The sequence below is a fragment of the Loxodonta africana genome, chromosome 3 (assembly GCF_030014295.1).
Source record: "Loxodonta africana isolate mLoxAfr1 chromosome 3, mLoxAfr1.hap2, whole genome shotgun sequence".
Lineage (NCBI taxonomy): Eukaryota > Metazoa > Chordata > Mammalia > Proboscidea > Elephantidae > Loxodonta > Loxodonta africana.
In genome coordinates this window covers 27,700,257-27,723,797 of record NC_087344.1, presented here as the reverse complement: position 1 = coordinate 27,723,797, position 23,541 = coordinate 27,700,257, and the positions used below count along the sequence as shown (strand labels likewise).

At 42.8% G+C, this 23,541-nt stretch overlaps 1 protein-coding gene across 1 annotated transcript in view; it reads right to left on the bottom strand.

The window, feature by feature from the left end:
- Nucleotides 1-1,183: 1,183 nt before the first annotated feature.
- LOC100654325 (zinc finger protein 883-like) overlaps nucleotides 1,184-23,541 on the bottom strand; it is a 59,346-nt gene continuing 36,988 nt past the window's right edge. Inside the window, exons 5-6 of the mRNA XM_023552315.2 lie at nucleotides 14,043-23,135; nucleotides 1,184-13,913 (exon numbers count right to left, since the gene is read on the bottom strand). Coding sequence (XP_023408083.1) covers nucleotides 21,536-23,135 — 1,600 coding nt within the window. The 3' untranslated portion in view covers nucleotides 1,184-13,913; nucleotides 14,043-21,535. The remainder of the gene's footprint in view (nucleotides 13,914-14,042; nucleotides 23,136-23,541) is intronic.

Sequence of the window (23,541 nt, the reverse complement as noted above, 5' to 3'; positions counted from 1 at the left end):
ACCACTTCAGCACCACAGCTCCATACCAGAGGGAGGAGTTACACAATTTTTGGGAATTACATGTGGCTGGAGTCCAATCGCCTCCAAGTATGTAGCTAGCCACCCTAGATGGGGACTGAGAAACATTTTCAGGAGACACATATGGCTAATGGGGTCCACATGTGACTGTGGCTGGGTCCAGAGCACCCTTCCTGGGCCTTTCTGGATGACTAGGACCGGTGTTTTCCTCTAGAGGGAAACACAAAATTTTGTAGGGGTTGCATCCACTAACTGGGCCCCATGGAGGTCTTGACAGGACTGGGGAGCCCTCCTAAGGTGTTTCTACACAGCGCAGGTCAGAGTCCTTCTCCAGAGGGGGACTTGAAAACTTTTTCAGGAGACACACGTGGTGACCCATGCAAACTCAGAAACATGGCTGTGTCCAGGATACCCTTTCCTGGTTCACTGCTTGGCCCTGACCAGTCCCCACCAAGGTGAGGGGCTTAAGCATATTCTCAGGGAACACCTCTGGAGACAGGGTCCTAAGCAGGACCACAGCCTCCATGGCTGGCCACGCTGGTTCTGGCCTTCGCAAGGGAATAGAGATGTTTTCAGGGAGCCCATCCAACGACCAGACCCTAAGCAGGTCACTGAGGGCACCTTTCCAGGTCTCTCTGGTTGGCCTGGGCCTGCTCGCCCTAAGTGGGGGCTTAGAAAACATTTGGGAGCCACATCCTCAATCCGGTCCCACACAGGGCTGTGGGCAGACCCAGGCGCTCTCCACAAGCATTCCTCTGGTCTGGACTGGTCCCAGCCTAGTGAGAGGGACCTAGAAATCTTTTCTGGAAGCACTCTTAAAGACAGGCACCCAAGCAGGACCAACACAGGGCCTGGTGCCCCCATACCCAGCCTCCTTGCTGGTGTGGGCTGGTGGCCCCTCCCAGGGTGAAAGAGTTCGATAACCAGGGCACAAAAGGGAGTCAGCCGAGCCCTGGTCACACTCCCCAACCCACACTGGCCCATCCAGTCTGGTCTACACCACTGGAGGAGATTAGAAACCTTTCTGGTGGGTACCTTCTAAGACCAGGGCATCCTCCCTCGACATCCCTGGCCAGCCCTGGTCTATACACACCAGTATAGAGGGACTTAGAAATATTTTAGGGGACCCTCCTATGACTAGATCCAATGAGAGACCATGATCTCCTTGGACTTCCTCCATGGATGCCCAGTTCTCCCATCAGGAAGGAGACTTGTAAATATTTTCAAGGAGTGCACGCATTCAACAGGCCCCACATAGGACCAAGGCTAGGCCGGGGCAGCCTACTTGGGCTTCCCTGTTTTATTCAGACTGATCCTGGACTCTGGAGGAGACTTAGCAAACTTCTCGGGGAAGCCTTCTGACACATGTGGAATCAAGACCCTGCCTGGGATGACCCAGGCTCGATCCTACCACCAGAGGGGAACTTAGAAATGTTTCTGGGAGGTGCCTACTAAGACCAAGCCTCTCCTGGGGCCATGGCGGGGCAGGACACCCTCCCCAGACTTTACCAGCTTGTTCAGGCTGTTTCTGTCCTTGGAGAGAGAGTTACAAAAATTGGGGGGAGGCACATCCAGTAAGATGGTTTCACCATGGCCAGGCCTTTCTGCCCAGCCCAGACCTGTGCTCCCTTCTGAAACATTTGTGGGATGTTCATTCTACAAGTGGGTCCACATGGGTTGTGGCCAGACCCACAGCACCTTTCCCTGGACTTCTTTTCTGGCCTGGGCTCTACCAGACTAGAAGCAGGACTTGTGAAAGTTTTCAAGGGAGGCTGCCATGACCAGGCCCTACGTGGGACCTCAGAATGGTGTTGGCAGCCTCCCCGAGCCTCCCTGGCTGGCCCATGCTGGTCCCTGCCACAGGAGTGGGAGTTAGAAGCATTTTCAGTGAGTGCTTCCTGTGACAGGCCCCATGCTGCACAGTGAATAGGCTGAGGGCACCGTCCTTGGGCCTCCATATCCATACTGGCTGGTCTCAGCCTCTATAGAAGAATGTAAAGTTTTCAGAGGCACTCTCAATGCCCAGGACCCACAAAACGACAACATCTGGGACCGTGGCACCCTCCCCAGGCTTCCTTGTCTGACCCAGAACAGTGTCTCCCCTTCGGAGGGTGTCTTAGTTACCTACTGCTGCTGTAACAGAAATACCACAAGTGGATGACTTTAACAAACCAAAATTTCTCCTCTCACAGTCTAGGAGGCTAGAAGTCCGAATTCAGGGCACCAGCTCCAGAGGAATGCTTTCTCTCACTGTTAGTTCTGGGGGAAAGTCCTTGTCACCAATCTTTCCCTGGTCTAGGAGCTTCTCAGCGTAAGGGACCCCTGGTCCAAAGGACATGCTCCCTCCTGGCCCTTGTTTGTCAGGTCGCTTCTCTCTCCTTCTCTCTCTTGTAAATTAAAAGGTGATGCAGGGAAAATTCCCTTTACATTGAATCAGGAATGTGACCTGAGTAAGGGTGTTGTACCCTAATCCTCTTTAACATAACTTAATCTTGCCCCCACGTGTCTGTCAGTTTGTTGTACTGTGGGGGCTTCCGTGTTGCTGTGATGCTGGAAGCTATGCCACTGGTATTCAGATACCAGCAGGGTCACCCATGGAGGACAGGTTTCAGCTGAGCTTCTAGACTAAGACAGACTAGGAAGAAGGACCCGGCAGTCTACTTCTGAAAAGCATTAGCTAGTGAAAATTTTATGAATAGCAGCAGAACACTGTCTGATATATTGCTGGAAGATGAGCCGCCCAGGTTGGAAGGCACTCAAAAGATGACTGGGAAAGAGCTGCCTCCTCGAAGTAGAGATGGCCTTAATGACGTGGGTGGAGTAAAGCTTTCAAGACCTTCATTCACTGATGTGGCACGACTCAAAATGAGAAGAAACAGCTGAAAACACCCATTAATAATCAGAACCTGGAATGTATGAAGTATGAATCTAGGAAAATTGGAAATTGTCAGAAATGAAATGGAATGCATAAACATCGATATCCTAGGCATTAGGGAGCTGAAATGGACTAGTATTGGCCATTTTGAATCTGACAATCATCTAGTCTACTATGCTAGGAATGACAACTTGAAGAGGAATGGTGTTGCATTCATCGTCAAAAAGAACATTTCAAGATCTGCCCTGAAGTACAACGCTGTCAGTGATAGGATAATATCCATACACCTACAAGGAAGACCAGTTAATACGACTATTATTCAAATTTACACACCAACCACTAGAGCCAAAGATGAAGAAATAGAAGTTTTTTTCAGCTGCTGCAGTCTGAAATTGACTGAACATGCAATCAAGATGTATTGATAATTACTGGCGATTGGAACGCGAAAGTTGGAAACAAAGAAGAAGGATCAGTAGTTGGAAAATATGGCCTGGGTCATAGAAACAATGCCGGAGATTGAATGACAGAATTTTGCAGGACCAATGATTTCTTCGTTGCAAATACCTTTTTCACCAACATAAACAGCAACTATTTATACACAAGGACCTCGCCAGATGGAACACACAGAAATCAAATTGACTACATCTGTGGAAAGAGACGATGGAAAAGCTCAATATCATCAGTCAGAACAAGACCAGGGGCCGACAGTGGAACAGGCCACCACTTGCTCATATGCAAGTTCAAGCTGAAACTGAAGAAAATCAGAGCAAGTCCACGAGAGCCAAAATATGACCTTGACTATATCCCACCTGAATTTAGAGACCATCTGAAGAACAGATTTTACGCATTGAACACTAGTGACCAAAGACCAGACGAGTTGTGGAATGACATCAAGGACATCATACATGAAGAAAGCAAGAGGTCACTGAAAAGAAAGGAAAGAAAGAAAAGAGCAAGATGGATGTCAGAGGAGAATTTGCAACTTGCTCTTGAACATCGAGCAACTAAAGCAAAAGGAAGAATTGATGAAGTAAAAGAACTGAACAGAAGATTTCAAAGGGCCTCTCAAGAAGACAAAGCGAAGTATTATAATGATGTGCAAAGAGCTGGAGATGGAAAACCAAAAGGAAAGAACACGCTTTGTGTTTCTCAAGCTGAAAGAACTGAAGAAAAAATTCAGGCCTCGAGTTGCAATAGTGAAGGATTCTATGGCAAAAATATTAAATGATGCAGGAAGCATCGAAAGAAGATGGAAGGAATACATAGAATCATTATACCAAAAAGAAGTAGTCGATGTTCAACCATTCAAGAGGTGGCATATGATCAGGAACCGACGGTACTGAAGGAAGAAGTCCAAGCTGCTCTTAAGGCACTGGCGAAAAACAAGGCTCCAGGAATTGATGGAATATCAATTGAGATGTTTCAACAAACAGATGCAGTGCTGGAGGTGCTCACTTATCTATGTCAAGAAATATGGAAAACATCTTCCTGGCCAACTGACAGAAAGAGATACATATTTATACCTATTCCCAGGAAAGGTGATCCAACCAAATGTGGAAATTATAGAACAATATCATTAATATCACAGGTAAAATTTTGCTGAAGATCATTCAAAACCGGCTGCACCAGTATATTGACAAGAAACTGCCAGAAATTCAGGCTGGTTTCAGAAGAGGACATGGAACCAGGGATATCATTGCTGGTGTCAGATGGATCCTGGCTGAAAGCAGAGAATGCCAGAAGGATATTTACCTGTGTTTTATTGACTATGCAAAGGTATTCGACTGTGTGGATCAAAAACAAATTATGGATAACATTGTGAAGAACGGGAATTCCAGAACACTTAATTGTGCTCATGAGGAATCTTTACATAGATCAAGAGGCAGTTGTTTGGACAGAACAAGGGGATACTGATTGGTTTAAAGTCAGGAAAGGTGTGTGTCAGGGTTGTATTCTTTCACCATACCTATTCAATCTGTATGCTGAGCAAATAATCCGAGAAGCTGGACTCCATGAAGAACGGGGCATCAGGATTGGATGAAGACTCATTAACAACCTGCGTTATGCAGATGACACAACCTTGCTTGCTGAAAGTGAAGAGGACTTGAAGCACTTACTAATGAAGATCAAAGACCACAGCCTTCAGTATGGATTGCACCTCAACATAAAGAAAACAAAAATCATCAAAACTGGACCAATGAACAACATCATGATAAACAGAGAAAAGACTGATGTTGTCAAGGGTTTCATTTACTTGGATATACAATCAACAGCCATGGAAACAGCAGTCAAGAAATCAAAAGACGCATTGCATTGGGTAAGTCTGCTGCAAAGGACCTCTTTAAAGTGTTGAAGGGCAAAGATGTCACCTTGAAGACTAAGGTGCACCTAACCCAAGCCATGGTATTTTCAATCGCATCATATACATGTGAAAGCTAGACAACGAATAAGGAAGACCAAAGAAGAATTGACGCCTTTAAACTGTGGTGTTGGCAAAGAATATTGAATATACCACGGACTGCCAAAAGAACGAACAAACCTGTCTTGGAAGAAGTACAACCAGAATGCTCCTTAGAAGCAAGGATGGCGAGACTGCGTCTTACATACTTTGGACATGTTGTCAGGAGGGATCGGTCCCTGGAGAAGGACATCACGCTTGGCAGAGTACAGGGTAAGTGGAAAAGAGGAAGACCCTCAACGAGGTGGTTTGACACAGTGGCTGCAACAATGAGCTCAAGCATAACAATTGTAAGGATGGCTCAGGACCGGGCAGTGTTTTGTTCTGTTGCGCATAGGGTTGCTATGAGTCGCAACCGACTTGACAGCACCTACCAACAACAACAATCTTGCCTCTGCTTGCTGAAAGTGAAGAGGACTTGAAGCACTTTCTGATGAAGACCAAAGACTACAGCCTTCATCAATTGGCATAACAGAGTTTATGAAATGTTCTGCATCCCACTTTGGTGAGCGGCGTCTAAGGTCTTAAAAGCTAGCAAGGGGCCATCTAAGATGCATCAATTGGTCCCAACCCACCTGGAGCAAAAGAGAATGAAGAACACCAAAGACACAAGGAAAATATTAGCCCAAGAGATAAAAGGGGCCACATAAACCAGAGATTTCATCAGCCTGAGACCAGAAGAACTAGATGGTGCCTGGCTATCATCAATGATCGCCCTGACAGGGAACACAACAGAGTCCCTGACAGAGCAGGAGAAAAGTGCAGTGCTGAACTCAAATTCTAGTAAAAAGACCACACTTAATGGTCTGATTGAGACTGGAGGAACCCCCGAAGACATGGCTGCCGGACTCTCTGCCAACCCAGAACTAAAACCATTCCTGGAGCCAATTCTTCAGAGAAAGATTAGACTGAACTATAAGACATAAAATGATACTCGAGAAGAGTGTGCTTCTTAGTTCAAGTAGATACATGGCTAAATGGACAGCTCCTGTCCAGCCGCAAGATGAGAAGGCAGAAAGGGATAAGAGCTGGTTGAATGGACACGGGAAATCTGGGGGAGAAAGGAGGAATGTGCAGTCACATTACAGGGATAATAACCAGGGTTGCATAAAATGTGTGTATAGATTTTTGTATGAGAAACTAACTTGAGCTGTAAATCTTCACCTAAAGCACACACACACACAAAAAGACTACAGCCTTCAGTATGGATTACATCTCAACATAAATAAAACAGAAGTCCTCACAACTGGACCAATAATCAAACAAACAAAAAGAAAATAATCAACATCATGATAAATGGAGAAAATACTGAAGTTGTCAAGGATTTAATTTTACTGAGATACACAATCAACGCCAATGGAAGCAGCAGTCAAGAATCAAACTACGCATTGAAAAAAAAACTACATTGGTCAAATCTTCTGCAAAAGACCTCTTTAAAGTTAAAAAGCAAAGATGTTACTTTAAGGACTAAGGTATGCCTGACCCAAGCCATGGTGTTTTCAATTGCTTCATATGCATGCTAAAGCTGGACAATGAATAAGGAAGATCGAAGAAGAATTGATACCTTTGAATTGTGGTGTTGGCAAAGAATACTGAATATACCACGGACTGCAAGAAGAACGAACAAAACTGTCTTGGAAGAAGTACAGCCAGAATGGCCCTTAGACGCAAGGATGGCAAGACTTCATCTCAAATACTTTGGACATGTTATCTGGAGGGATCAGTCCCTGGAAAAGCATCATGCTTGGTAAAGTAGAGGGTCAGTAACAGAGGAAGACTCTCAATGAAATGGATTGACACAGTGGGTGCAACAATGGGCTCAAGCATAACAATGATTGTGAGGATGGCACAGGACTGGGCAGTGTTTTATTCTGTTGTACATAGGGTTGCTATGAGTCAGAATTGACTCGACGGCACCTATCAACAACAAATATCTTGCCTCATTAACCACAGGTAGAGATTAGGATTTACAACACAGAAAAATTACATCAAATCAGAAAATGGAGGATGTCTTAGTCATCTAGCGCTGCCATAACAGAAATACCACAAGTGGATGGTTTTAACAAAGAGAAATTTATTTTCTCACAGTCTAGTAGGTTTTTTTTTAGTAGGTTACAAGTCCACATTCAGGGCATCGGCTCCAGGGGAAGGCTTTCTCTCTCTGTTGGCTCTGGAGGAAGGTCCTTGTTCTCAATCTTCCCTGGTCGAGAAGCTTCTCAGGTGCAGGGACCGCATGTCCAAAGGATGCGCTCTGCTCCTTGTGCTGCTTTCTTGGTGATATGAGGTGCTCAATTCTCTGCTTATTTCTCTTTCCTTTTATCTCTGGAGAGATAAAAGGTGGTGCAGGCCACACCCCAGGGAAACTCTCCTTACACTGGATCAGGAAGTGACCTGAGTAAGGATGGTGTTACAATCCCACCCTAATCCTTTTAACATAAAATTACAACTACAAAATGGAGGACAACCACTCAATATTGGGAAGCATGGCCTAACCAAGTTGATACACACATCTTTTGGGGGACATAATTCAATCCATAACAGAGGATAACCACACAATGCTGGGAATCATGGTCTAGCCAAGTTGACACATTTTGGGTGGACACAATTCAATCCATGACAAAGGGGGACTTGGATGTTTTAAGCAGGAGCATGTGACAACCAGGCCCAAGGTGAGGCTCGCCACCTGCCCTGGTCCAATTCTGCCACCAGGGAGGTTCTGGTAAACAGTTGGGTGGGTGCCACCTATGACCCTGGGCCACAGGTTGGTTGAAAGGCTGGAGCCCATTTTCCCCACACTTGCCTGGTCAACTTTACTCAGTGGTTTCCCCCTCTGGAGAGAGACTTTGTGAAGTGTTTGGGAGGTGCATCAAGCAACTGGGCCGCGTGCATGACCTTGACTAGGCTGGGGAATCATCCTTAGGCCTCTGGATGGTCCCTCTCTTTAGAGGGAGACTTTTTTCAAGAGGCACATCTGGCAACCGGGCCCCACATGTGACTGCAGCCAGGCCCCGGGTGCCCTCCCCAGGCCTTCCTCGCTGACCCAGGCTCGTACCTTGCTTCCCACTCTGCCAGGGATTTAGAAATATTTTCTGGAGGCACATATGATATTTGGGGCCTTCTGCTGGCCCCCTACTTGGCCTGGCCCAGTCCTAATCACTGGAATGGAACTTAGAAACCTTTACAGGCAGAGCCAAAAATGGTTCCATGCGGGATAGTGGGCATGCTCAAGTCACCCTTCCCAGGCCTCCCTGGTTGGTCAGGTCCAGTTCCCCTCACTGGCTGTCCAGACATGGACCTGTAAGTTGAAATTTGTCTCCAAAAATAGAGGGTGCCAAGAGACTGAAGAAAGAGACAAGGCAACTCCAGCATGGCGCCGAAGAAGTTTATTAGGAAGACTTACATAGGAGGTCAAGTGCTGGGCAGCTGCAGGATCAAACCAGATCTCACCCCATAGTGTGAAGGCAGAGGTTTTATATGGCAGTAGACCATAGTGGCTACATGCCAGGGACTTACATAAGGATGACTTAGCAAACTGTAGTGAACTAGTTGACCACATGGGGGTGCTAACATTCAGCCTGGCAAAGCTTGTTTCCCCTTCACTGGGCAAACCCAAAGCAAACACACTGGGGCTGAGTTGATTCCAACTTATAGCAAAACTGTAGGACAGAGTAGAGCCAGTGCCCTAAATTTAGGAGGTACAGCCATAAACCATAAAACCTCAAATCAGTCCATGGGGCCTCACCCCCAGACCCTTAAGTCACTTTCCAGGGCTGGGATATCATCTCCAAATCCCCAACTGTCTGGCCAGTACTGTCACACCCTCAAGCCCCACCCCTGGGGTCATTAAGCCTACCTCATGGGTGAGGGACACCACTGCAGACCCTTGTATTATGCTCCCAGAACTGAACGCTCACCCCAGATCCCCAAGCCTTTTTTTAATTTTTATTGTGCTTTAAGTAAAAGTTTATAAATCAAGTTAGTCTCTCACACAAAATCTTATACACACCTTGCTGTGTACTCCTTGTTGCTCTCCCCCTAATGAGACAGCACGCTCCTTCTCTCCACCCTGTATTCCAGTGTCCATTCAGCCAACTTCTGTCCCCCTCTGCCTTCTCATCTCCCCTTCAGAGAGGAGCTGCCCGCATAGCTTGCAGTTCTCTCCCCTACCCTGAAAGTAATTTTTTTTGGTAAATATATAAATAACACATTAGCCAATTTAGCATTTTTCACGTGCACAATTTAGTAACATTACATTAATCATGTTGCACAACCATCACCAATATCTGTTCTCAATTTTCCATCACCATAAACAGAAGAAACTCAATGCCTGCCATGAGCCTGAGTTGTCTCGAGGGCAACCTTTTTTTTTTTTTTTTTTTTAATGGGCTAGGATGGTATAGGGGAAGGTCAGGATGACAGAGGGTCTGAGAGTTATATCAGCATTGGCCAGGAATACGGGGCAGAGCCTGAGTGACGTAATCACCCTGGAACTTTTATTAGGTGAGTCCCACTAGCAGAAAGGAAGCTGTATGTGATTTCTTCTGTTAATTTTACAGTGTCCTCTATGATTTACCTGCTCCCTATATCTGAATCTACTCTCTGTGTCAGGGGTAAGCATGCTACACAGCCCCAGGCCCAATCTGCCCAACAGCTGCTTTTGTAAACACTGTGTTATTGGAACAGGGCCACAACCATTCATGTACCTATTGTCTACAGCTGCTTTCGTGCTACAATAACGGCAGGTATATATGTAGGCTGCAAGGCCTAAAATGTTTATGATCTAACCTTTTACAAAAATGTTTGCTGAACCCTGCTCTAAGTCACTGTCAGGAAGGGATTTTATTTCCAGGTAGACTTTCTTATTAGAAAGGAATGAACATCCTAGTTGTGTCCTTGGAAACTCTATGGGGCAGTTCTACCCTGTCCTATAGGGTCAATGTGAGTAGGAATCGATCTGTGTATGTAGCCAAAAAATATGTCAATGTGCTTACCCAAGATAACACCTTCCAAATGACTGGACCTGAGGGAACGTGTACCATGAAAACCCTTGGTAAAAATAGCCTTTCTTCCCCTTATCCTTTCATTTCTTAGAATCTGCAGTGTTCAAAAGAGAAGTCAGGAGGAGGAGAGGCAAGATGGTGGCACAAATAGCACCCTCATGATCCCCTACAACAATGACAAAGAAAACAAGTAAAAACCTACAAAACCAGAGATCTTGGAGCTCTGGATACCAAGTGAAGAATTGTAGAACCAGGCTGAGTACCAAATTAGGAGAATGTTGAAGCAGGGACCATAGGAAGGAGGATTCTTGGACTGTCCACACCCTGCTTGCCACTTAGCTGAATGGGGCCATTTTGAGATAGCCACAGGTGGTAGCAGCTATATTCATAATTGCCAAAAAGCCCAGGGTGGGAACAAAACAGAGGACTCAGACTGAGACAGGCCTGTAAGGCGCAACAAAGGGGGCAAAGTGTGTACAGGGACTAGGCAGACCTGAGAGAGTAGTGCAGGAACACGGCATAGAGTTGAGTCCTGGGGAAACCCAGGAAAACACAGCCAGAGTACAGTGGTGCACACTGGCCTGGGGAAACTCACAGCTGGAGGGCAGGATGGACGGAGTATGCACCCCTGGGGAGGGACATAGGTAAGGTGTAACAGTGTAGGCATAAGCAGTGGCAGGAGATTACCAGGTAAGTCTTAGAAACAAAGTGCCGTTAATGTTTTAAAAGAGCTGTTTTAAAGATTAGAGATTTCATTTCCTTCTATTTTGACTCTTCTCTTTGAAACACATTTTGTCTCCCCAGTTATATAAACTTTGGTAGACTTCTTCACGTCTTACAAATTTATATATTTAGATATAGATATATACATCGGTCTATCTGAAGGAGCCTTTGTGGTGCAGTGGTTAGCAGCGAAGGTTCACGGTTCAAACTCGCCAGCTGCTATGCAGAAGAACGATGTGGCATTCTTATTCTATAAAGATTGTTGTTTTTGTTAGGTGCCGTCAAGTCAGTACTAACTCATAGCTACCCTATGTACAACAGAACAAAACACTGCCTGGTCCTGTACCATCCTCACAATCATTGCTATGCTTGAGCCCACTGTTGCAGCCATTGTGTCAATCCATCTCATTGAGGGTATTTTTCTTTTTTGCTAACCCTTTACCAAGCATGATGTCCTCCAGGCTGGTCCTTCCTGATAACATGTCTAAAATACGTGAGATGAAGTCTTGCCATCCTTGCTTCTAAGGAGCATTCTGGTTGTACTTCTTCCAAGATCGTTTTGTTCATTCTTCTGGCAGTCCATGATACATTCAATATTCTTAGCCAACGCCATTAAGAAAAAAAAAACAAAACTTCTTTGGTCTTCCTTATTCATTATCCAGCTTTCCCATGCATATGAGGTGACTGCAAATAACAATGGATTGGTCAGGCACACTGTCTTAGTGCTGCTGTAACAGAAATACCACAAGTGGATGGCTTTAACAAAGGTAAGTATATTTCCTCACAGTAAAGTAGGCTAAAAGTCCAAATTCAGGGAGTCAGCTCCAGGGGAAGGCTTTCTCTCTCTGTTGGCCTTCTCATCAATCTTCCCCCGGATAGGAACTTCTCTGCAAAGGGACCCCGTGTCCAAAGGACGTGCTCTGCTCCCGGCACTGCTTTCTTGGTGGCATGAGGTCCTCGTGTCTCTCCACTTGCTTTTCTCTTTTATATCCCAAAAGAGATTGGCTTAAGACACTATCTAATCTTGTAGGTCTCATCAATATAACTGCCATTAATCCGTCTCATTACATCATAGTGATAGGATTTACAACACATAGGTAAGTCACACAATACAGGGAATCATGGCCCAGCGAAATTGATACACACATTTGTTGGGGGACACACAATTCAATCCATGACACCTTACATCTCAAAGTGACATCTTTGCTTTTTAATACTTTAGAGAGGTCTTTTGTAGTAGATTTGCCCAGTGCAATGCATCATTTGACTTCTTGATTACTGCTTCCATGGGCGTTGATTGTGGATTCAAGTAAAATGAAATCCTTAACGATTTCAGTATTTTCTGTTTATCGTGATGTTGCTTATTGGTTCAGTTGTGAGGATTTTTGTTTTCTTTATGTTGAGGTGTAATCCATACTGAACGCTGTAGTCTTTCATCTTCATTAGTAAGTGCTTCAAGTCCTCTTTGCTTTCAACAAGCAAGTTTATGTCATCTGCATATTGCAGGTTGTTAATGAGTCTTCTTAAAATCCTGATGCCATGTTCCTCTTCATATAGTCCAGCTTCTCGGATTATCTGCTATCATACAGATTAAATAAGTATAATACAACCCTGACACATACCTTTCCTGAATTTAATACACACAGTATCCCTTTGTTCTGTTCGAACAACTGCCTCATGGTCTATGTGCAGGTTCTGCATAAGCACAATTAATTGTTTTGCAATCCCCATTCTTTGCAATATCATCGATAATTTGTAATGAAGCACATAGCCAAATACCTTTGCATAGTCAGTAAAACACAGGGAAACATCTCTTTTGTATTCTTTGCTTTCAGCCAAGAACCATCTGACACCAGCAGTGATATTTCTCATTCCACATAACTTCTGAGTCTGGCTTGAATTTCTGGTAGTTTCCTGTCAACATATTGCTCCAACCATTTTTTAATTATCTTCAGCAAAATTTTACTTGCATGTGATAATTTCCACATTCTGTTGGATCACCTTTCTTTGAAATGAACACAAATATGGATCTCTTCCAGTTGGCTGGCCAGTAGCTGTCTTTCAAATTTCTTGGCATAGACGAGTGAATACCTCCAGAGCTGTGTCTGTTTGTCAAAACATCTCAAATGGTATTCCATGAATTCCTGAAGCCTTGTTCTTTGCCAAAGCCTTCAGCGCAGCTTGGACTTTTTCCTTCAGTACCATTGGCTCTTCATCATCATATGGTACTCCTGAATGGCTGAATGTTGACCAATTCTTTTTTGTACACTGACTTTGTATATTCCTTCCATCTTTTGATGCTACCCTGCGTTGTTTAATATTTTGCCCATGGAATCCTTCAATATTATAACTTGAGGTTTTAATTTTTTCTTCAGTTTTTTCAGCTTGAGGAACTCTGAGTGTGTTCATCCCTTTTGGGTTGCTAACTCCAGGTCTCTGCACATTTCATTACAATACTTTGTCTCCTGGAGCTGCCCTTTGAAATTTTCTGTTCAGCTCTTTTACTTCATTTCTTCCTTTTGTTTTCACTACTCTACGCTCAAGAACAAGTTTCAGAGTGTCTTCTGACAACCATTTTGGTCTTTTCTTTCTTTCCTGTCTTTTTTAATGACCTCTTGCTTTCTTTATGTATGATGTCCTGGATGTTATCTTACAGCTCGTCTGGTCTTCTGTCATTAGTGTTCAATGTGTCAAATCTATTCTTGAAATGGTCTCTAATTCAGGTGGAATATACTCAAAGTTGTACACTGGCTCTCATGGACTTGCTTTAATTTTCTTCAGCTTGAACTTGAACTTGCATATGAGCAATAAATGGTACTTTATTTAGTATACGTTAAAACTGTTAGAAAAAAAAGAAAACCTAATGAATATAATGTCTATCACAGAGCAACGAATTATCAGGCACCGAGGAAATGAACAAACACAGACAACAGAAACAGACACGCAGATGTAAAACACCTATGCTTACCATGGTCATGAGGATAAAAGGCAGGAACTGGAAAAAATCACAGAAGACACTGTAGATCTGAAAGGAACCAGCCAGGAATTCTGTACTGAAACATATAGTTACAAAATTAGAGGTGGTAGATTGGTTTAATAGTTGATACACAGCAGGGGGTAGATTTCCCAAACTTATAGATAGGTATAAGCAACCAAGCCGAATAAAGCAGAGATATAAAAATTGAAAAAGACTGAAGGGATGGAAAGTAAAAGAGAGTAAAAGATTCATGGTAAGAAAGACAGAGGTCAGCTGAAGTGGGCAAACCTTTCTTCTAGTAATCCCCAGCTCCCTTGTTTGTGGACAATCTACTTTGTATGAAAAAGTCTTCTTTCTCAAGGTTGTTTCTGGATTTTTAAAAATCTGTTCAACACTTTGAATCTTCTCTCACACCCTTTCTACCTCTGATTCCAGGAGTGAGATCAGAATTGTTCTCAGTCCCTAGTAGCATTTGGGGGCTGACCACCCTCCACTCACAGGAGAAATCTCATTTCTTTTACTGCCTTTTGTCTATACCAGCTTCTCTCCATCCTCATTACTGTTGTCTGCCCACCTTCTAGTCATTTACCGGATTCATTAATGACTTTGGAACCTGGCTCATCCTTACCTTCTCTCCTAAATTCTGCATCACTTGTGAGGGCCTCTGCATCTGCATGGATTTTTATCTACTACTTTGGCCTCTAGGTTCATTGACCTCTTTGCTGGGAATTTTCCACTACAGATGACAAATTCTATGGACCTGTGGTCATCCAGAAGTGCTCTGTACCTCTGAAATCAATGACTCTCTCTTCAGAATATCCGCTAACCTCCCTAGAGCTTGATTCACATCTATTCCTTGATTAAATAACACCTACAGTTTTTTTTTTTTTTTACAGTTGTAGTCATGCAGTTCTTCCGTCTCTTCCTTCTCAAGGCACTCCTGATTCTCCTTCTTTCAGATGCCATGAATATAATGATGTCATGTATCCAATGATTTCTGAAATTGATATATTATCTTCCTGGAAATCCCATGAAATGCTCCCTGCTATTCACCAGTGAACTTTGTTTAAAAGATAAAGAAAGCAAGTTTATTGTGAATGCGTTCTCAGGGAATCTCTGTTCAACTTTTTGTTTAATTACTTTTTTTTCCCTAAATTAAAATAGTAGAATATTTAAAATATTTGGTTATGAAGACAGCATCATTGTAAATCACATGAGCTTGGTCTATATTCACAGAACTACATAGTTCTGAAAATCTGTAGGCTAGTTTGACTTTATTGTTTAACGAGCATATCCTAATCTGGATATGACCTTTAATCCAACAAAGATATTGTCCACAAAAAGTGTAGAGAGGAGGTGGAGTCAAGACGGCGGAGCAGTCAGATGCTTCCGGTGATCCCTCTTACAACAAAGACCCGAAAAATGAAATGATTATATTTATGACAAGCTAGGACCCTGAACATCAAAGGCAAAGTTAGAAAAGGGACTGAGTGGCAGGGGGAGGGAGAGATGGTTCAGAAGCGGAGAGGAGTTGCTGGACATGAATCGCTGGGAACCTTCAGGCACCATTCCCGGGAAAGACTGCAGTGGGCTGGTGGTAGTGTTCAGCCGCAGTTTCCTCAGGGAGAGACAGCCAGCTTCACAACATACTCACAGCTCCGGAACCAGAGATGAACGGTGCTGTCGGCAAAAGCTAAGTACTTGCGTATATTTTCCTGTGCCCCCAGCCCCCAAGCTGGCTTCAGTGGCTGTTGATTTCCCTGGGCCTGAGATAGGCCCTGCTGAGCATGCTGAGCCATTCTTCCGGCCTTGGAGAAGGAATAAATTCACAATTGGGGGAAAAGATAATCTGCTAGCTCCACTAACCTGGGGAGCTCAGAACAGAAGCGGCTACTGTCCAGGCAAAAATGGTCCATGGGCATTGAATGTCTTTGCCCCCTGCATGAACCTGTGTGGGCCCATTTCAGGATAAGAGGCCCTTGTTGGCAGATTGCAACTGTTTCAGCTGTGTGGTGGAGAGGTGGGTGTTTGATGTTTGACACCGCTTTGCCTATTTAATAGGGTTCTCACCTACCCACATCAGGGGCCTGAAGACTGGTGGCTCCACTCATGTCACACAGCCATCCATGACGGCAGACCAAGCATAACTGGTACCTCCCAGTTCTTACAACCAAAGTGTTGTGTGCCCATGTCTGTTTGCAGAACCCACCCACCTGTGTGCTCTAGGGAACAGGGATACACTTTCCTCACAGACACTTGGGGGACGAATGTCAGCCCCCTGCCTTGTTCAGATACTGGTATCTACACCAACCAGATACTGGTACCTACACCAAACACTGCTGCCCCTCAAAGACTGTAGAACAGAGCCTGTACCACACACTTGACCAATAACCTGGACACCTGAGCTGAATCCATACAAGAAAAGTGAATGGGATACTAGGCTGATATGCCCGGTAACAGCTCTAGCCACCTGGTGACAGGACATTAGAGCTTCAGAGGTGAAAATAATCAAGCTAGCTCACTCAAGCAACCTATTTGGGCATATCAAAACAAAACAAAGCAAGAAGCTAGGATAGAGTAAGCAAACATAAACTAATGCAACAACGTATAGATGGCTCGAGACACCAATCAATATCAAATCACAAAAAGAAGTAAACCATGATTGCTTCAACAAGCTCTCAAAACAAAGAATCAAGAGATCTTCTGGATGAAGGTGCCTTCCTGGAATTACAGGATGCAGAATACAAAAGATTAATATACAGAACTCTTCAAGACATCAGGAACGAGATCAGGAAGGTCAGGCAATATGCAGAACAAGCCAAGGAACACACAGATAAAACAGCTAAAGAAATTAAAAAGGTTATTCAAGAATATAAGGAAACATTTAATAATCCATAGACAGCAATCAGAAATTCAGAAGATTAACAATAAAATTACAGAATTAGACAACTCAATAGAAAGAGGAGAACTGAGCAAGTGGAAGGCAGAATTGGTAAGACTGAAGATAAAGCACTCGGCACCGATCTATTTTAAGAAAAATCAGATAAAAGAATTAAAAAAAATGAAGAATCCCTAAGAATCATGTGGGACTCTATCAAAAGAAATAAGCTGTGAGTGATTGGAGTGCCACAACAAAAAAAAACACAACGGGGGGGAGACAAAGGAAAATACAGAAAGAATTGTTGAAGATTTGTTGGCAGAAAACTTCCCTGATATCATGAACGATGACAAGATATCTATCCAAGATGCTCAATGCAGGAACCATTCCAAAGCCAACTCTTTAGACAGGGATTGGACTGGACTATGGGATAAAAAATGATACTGGTGAAGTGTGAGCTTCTTGGATCAAGTAGACACATGAGCCTATGTGGGCAGCTCCTGTCTGGAGGGGAGATGAGAGGGCAGAGGGGGTCAGAATCTGGCTGAATGGACACGAAAATAGAGAGTGGAGGGAAGGAGTGTGCTTTCTCATTAGGGGGAGAGCAACTAGGAGTATATAGCAAGGTGTGTATAAATTTTTGTATGAAAGACTGACTTGATTTGTAAACTTTCACTTAAAGCACAATAAAAATTAAAAAAAAAGTGTAGAGCTTCTATGTCCCCAGGACATGCTACCCTCCACATGAATGGATGCTTCTTATCAACCGGGAAGCCCCCTTAAGCCTCCGACTTCTGGGCTTTTATTGGCCAGTCCTGTATAAGCTAAATTGTGCCTCAAGAGGTTAGCATCAGGCCACCAGGTGGTCCCTCTCTAATCTTACCCACCCTCACTCATTATCCTCAGCTGTAGTTCGACTCTCAGGAACCTCAAGGGCCAAACTGCTTTCTGCAAGGTGCTTCATCACCTCAGTTAGCAATTTTGAAACTACTTTGTGTATATCTAAGATTCAGCAAATAACATTGTGGATAATGAAAGCCAGGAGTATTACTATTATAGAAAGGAGTAACATATAAAGTAGGGGAAAAAGCTAAAATGAACCCTGTGGCATTGGACTGGAATCAGAGATATGGGTACTATTTTGTGGTTTTTAAAATATATACAGATCCATACAGATACAGGTATAACTGTGTGTCTTTGTATATGCACAGGCATACCTTGTTTTATTGGGTTTCGTTTTATTGCACTTCACAGATAATGCATTTTTTACAAATTGAAAGTTTATGGCAACCCTGTGTTGAGCAAGTCTATCTGCCATTTTTCCAACAGCAAGTGCTCTTTTGTGTGTGTCACATTTTAGTAATTCTCGCACTATTTCAAACTTTTTCATTATTATTATAACTATTACAGTGACCTGTGATCAGTAATCTTTGATGCTACTATTGTAATTGTTTTGGGGTGCCATGAACTGCACCCATTAAGATGGCAAACTTAATTGATAAATGTTGTGTGTGTTCTGACTGCTCCACCGACCAGCCGTTCCCCCGTTTTTCTCCCTCTCCTCGGGCCTCCCTATTCCGAGACATAATAATATTGAAATTAGGCCAATAACCCTACAATGTTCTCTAGGTGTTCAAGTGAAAGGAAGAGTCCCACATCTCTCACTTTAAATCAAAAGCTAGAAATGATTAAACTTGGCGGGGAAGGCATGTTGAAAGCTGAGACAGGCTGAAAGCTAGGTCTCTTGTGCCAAACAGTTAGCCGAGTTGTGAATGCAAAGGAAAACTTCTGGAAGGAAATAAAAAGTGCAACTCCAGTGAACACACAAATGATAAGAAAGCTAAATAGCCTTATTGCTGATATGGAGAAAGTTTAGTGGTCTGGATAGAAGATCAAACCAGCCACAACGTTCCCTTAAGCCAAGGACTAACCCAGAACAAGGCCCTAACTCTCTTCAATTCTATGAAGGCTGAGAGAGGTGAGGAAGCTGCAGAAGAAATGTTTGAAGCTAGAAGTTGGTTCATAAGGTTTCAGAAGCTGTCTCCATAAAAGTGTAAGATGAAGCAGCAAGTGCTGATGTAAAAGCGGCAGCAAGTTATCCAGAAGATCTAGCTAACTGATGAAGGTGGCTACACTGAACAACATACTTTCAGTGTAAATGCAACAGCCTTATATTGGAAGAAGATGCCATCCAGGACTTCCATAGCTAGAGAGAGGTCAATGCCTGGCTTCAAAGCTTCAACGGACAGGCTTGTTAGGGGCTAATGCAGCTGGTGACTTTAAGTTGAAGCCAATGCTCACTCCATTCTGAAAATCCTAGGGCCCTTAAGAATTATATTAAATCTACTCTGCCTGTGCTCTGTGGACGGAACAACAAAGCCTGGATGACAGCACATCTGTTTACAACATGGTTTACTGAATATTTTAAGCCCACTGTTGAGACCTGCTGCTGAAAGATTCCTTTCAAAATATTACTGCTCATTGACAATGCACCTGGCTACCCAAGAGCTCTGATGGAGATCTTCAAGGTCAATGTTTTCACGCTTGCTAACACAAAATCCATTCTGCAGTGCATGACTTAAGGAGTAATTTTGACTTCCAAGTCTTATTATTTAAGAAGTACATTTCATAAGGCTGTAGCTGCCACAGACAGTGATTCTTCGCATGTATCTGGGCAAAGTAAATTGAAAACCTCTGGAAAGGATTCACCATTCTAGATGCCATTAAAAACATTTGTGATTCATGAGAGGAGGTCAAAATATCAACACTAACAGGAGTTTAGAAGGAGTTGACTCCATCCCTCATGGATGACCTTGAAAGGCTCAAGACTTCAGTGGAGGAAGTAACTGCACATGTGGTGGAAGCAGCAAGAGAACTAGAAGTGGAACCTGAAAATGTGATTGAATTGCTGCAATTTCATGATAAAATTTTGACAGATGAGGAGTTGCTTCTCACAGATGAGCAAAGAAAATGGTTCCTTGACATGGAATCTACTCCTGGTGAAGATGCTGTGAACACTGCTGAAATGACAAGAAAGGATTTAGACTATTACATAAACTTAGCTGATAAGGTGGTGGCAGGGTTTGAGAGGACTGACTACAAGTTTGAAACAAGTTCTACTGTGGATAAAATGCTATTAAACAGCATTGCATGCTACAGAGAAATCTTTCATGAAATGAAGAGTCAATCAATGCAGCAAACTTCATTGTTATCTTACTTTAAGAAATTGCCACAGCCACCCGAACCTTCAGCAACCACCACCCTGATCAGTCAGTGGCCATCAACTTCAAGGCAAGACCCTCCAACAGCAAAAAGATTATGACTCATTGAAGGCTCAGATGATGGTTAGCATTTTTTAACAATAAAGAATTTTGAAATTAAGGTATGTACATTTTTTTTAGACACAATGCTTTTGTACTTGAGACGACAGTATAGTGTAAACATAAATTTTATATGCACTGGGAAACAAACCTGTGACTTGCTTTATTGCAATATTTGCTTTAGTGCAGTGGTCTGGAACCGAACCTGCAGTATCTCTGAGGTATGCCTATATACTCACACACATATACTTCCTAGCCCTTTCCACTTTGAGGGTTGAGTAGAAATAAGCACACATAATGCCCAGAACTTTGTTTCTAAATATCATTCTCTACTAACAGAAACCAAGGTTTCTTGAAGAAAACTCTGATCCAAGGGCTCAGGCAGAAAAAGGACAAGATGAACCTTGACCATTGGCAGAAAGTAATGTACAAATTATAATGGGGACATGTCAAAAAAATACAGGAACCTATTTAAGGGAGGTCCTAATAGCAAAATCTGGGGCAATTTGAGCAAGAAAAGAAAAAAAAAGTAATATTGATTAGCCTATACTGGTATAAATAATAAGAGGAGAGAAGGCAAAGCTAATACTTGCAGAATTCCAATTAATAAACACAGAAAAAATGAATTCAAGAGAAAATATAATTTGGTAAACAACACAGTGATAACAATCAAAGGTAATAATCATCAATGGGTACTAAAAATAATAAGCCAAAGTTCAAAGAAAAAAAGAATATTTGCAGTTTCAAAGTACTGCCATATAAGAAACTTACTAATTATAAAGGATAAAACAGTTAACTTTACAATAGGAAAGAACGGAAGGAAATGTAATATGGAAACAACAGAAAACACACAAACCAAATACAAGATCAGTGTATTTTATTGTATGCAAAATAACATCAATAAAACATTTAACCACATTCGCTCAAGGTTATTTTCTGCAGCCTTATTTGTATTAGCCAAAGACTTCAAGAAAGGTAAAATTTAGTTTGGACTGAGGAAGTGACACTGATGATAGCCTCGCAGCTATGATGAAACTGTCATTTCTCCCAAACACACAAAGTAGCTCTGATGGCCTCTTCGTTGAGCTAGTATTGCTTTCTTACTCACTGAAGAACTCTGTTCTTTACTCCCAGGCTTTGGGAAATTTGCTGTTTGAAATTATAGCAGTAAGAATGAAACATCTCACTTTTGACAGAGTAGTCTCTCCACTGGAGTTCTTGCAGGTTGAGTAAGGTGTGAGGAACAAATAAAGGCTTTCCCACATTCCTTACATTTATTAAGGCCTCTATCCACTGTGAGTTCTTACATGTTGAGTGAGCTGTGAGGACCAAATAAAGGCTTCCCCACATTCCTTACATTCATAAGTTCTCTCTCCACTGTGAATTCTTACATGTCGAGTGAGGTTTGAGGAAGAAGTAAAGGCTTTCCCGCATTCCTTACATTCATAAGGCCTCTCTCCACTGTGAATTCTTATATGTTGAGTGAGGTATGAGGAACAACTAAAGGCATTCCCACATTCCTTACATTCATAGGGCCTCTTTCCACTGTGAGTTCTTATATGTTTAATGAGGGCTGAGGAAGAACTAAAGGCTTTTCCACATTCATTACATTGATAAGGCCTCTCTCCACTGTGAGTTCTTATATGTTGAGCAAGGGCTGAGGAACAGCTAAAGGCTTTCCAACATTCCTTACATTTATAAGGCCTTTCTCCACTGTGAGCCCTTATGTGTGCAGTTAGGTGGGAAGAACGACTAAAGGCTTTTCCACATTCCTTACATTCATAAGGCCTCTCTCCACTGTGAGCCCTTATGTGTGCAGTGAGGCGTGAGGAATAACTAAAGGCTTTCCCACATTCCTTACATTCATAAGGCTTCTCTCCACTGTGAATTCTTGTATGTTGAGCAAGGGCTGAGGAATGACTAAAGGCTTTCCCACATTCCTTACATTCATAAGGCTTCTCTCCACTGTGAATTCTTATATGTTGAATTAAGGCTGACGAACGACTAAAGGCTTTCCCACATTCCTTACATTCATAGGGCCTCTCTCCACTGTGAGTTCTTACATGTCTAGTGAGGGCTGAAGAACGACTAAAGGCTTTCCCACATTCCTTACATTCATAAGGCTTCTCTCCACTGTGCGTTCTTCTATGTTGATAGAGGACTGAGTAACAACTAAAGGCCTTCCCACATTCCTTACATTCATAAGGCTTCTCTCCACTGTGAATTCTTATATGTTGAGTTAAGGCTGAGGAACGACTAAAGGCTTTCCCACATTCCTTACATTCATAGGGCCTCTCTCCACTGTGAGTTCTTATATGTATAGTGAGGTCTGAAGAACGACTGAAGGCTTTTCCACATTCCTTACATTCATAATACACATCTTTGTTATAAATCTTTTTATGTAAAAAGAGGGATAAAGGACTATAGGTTTTATGGCATTCTTTATATTCATGCTTATGACCTCTGACATGTGTCCAAAAGGATTGGAAACTACAGAGATGTTTCCCACATTTGTTACATTCATAGTGTTTCTCACCAGTGAGTGTTGTCACAGAATTCCTAAGTGTTGAGATACAAATAAAGTCTTTCCCACATACCATACATTTTTGAAGTTTTGTTCCAGTAATAGTTTTCATAGGAGTAGTTAGGTGAGAGGGGCAACTGCAGGCTTCTCCACATTCCTTACACTGACAGTTATTGCATCCAGTGTGAGATCTAGTATGATGGTTATATGAGTGATCCATGAAGGCTTTTCCAGACTCATAGCATTCAAAAGGATTTACTTCCGGAGGATTTCTTTTTAGCACAGTAAAATTTGGAATCCAGCTGGTTATCCCATACTGAATGCATTCATTACTTTCACAGAGGTTTTCTACTGTATGACATCTGTTAAAAATAGGCAATATGCTGTTGTAAATAAATTTGTTTCCATTTCACCACTACCAAACACATGAATGTGCATAGTTTTTGCCCTGACTTGTCTTGTTTCACAGGATAAATCATCTAGCAGAAACACAATTACTGTTACTGTTTTTCTAAAATGTGGCTTTCTGATAATTGTATCCAAGTAAAGTATGTTTCAAATAATATCTGACTCACATTTATGAGAATGTTCTATTGTGAAAATTCTCTGAACACACTTTTAGAGCTAGGTTTATACATACTGTTGTTAGGTGCAAACTCATAGCATCCCTGTGTACAAAAAATGAAACATTGCCTGGTCTTGTGCCATCCTCACAATCTTTACTATATTTCAGCCCATTGTTGCAGCCACTGTGTCAATCCATCTCGT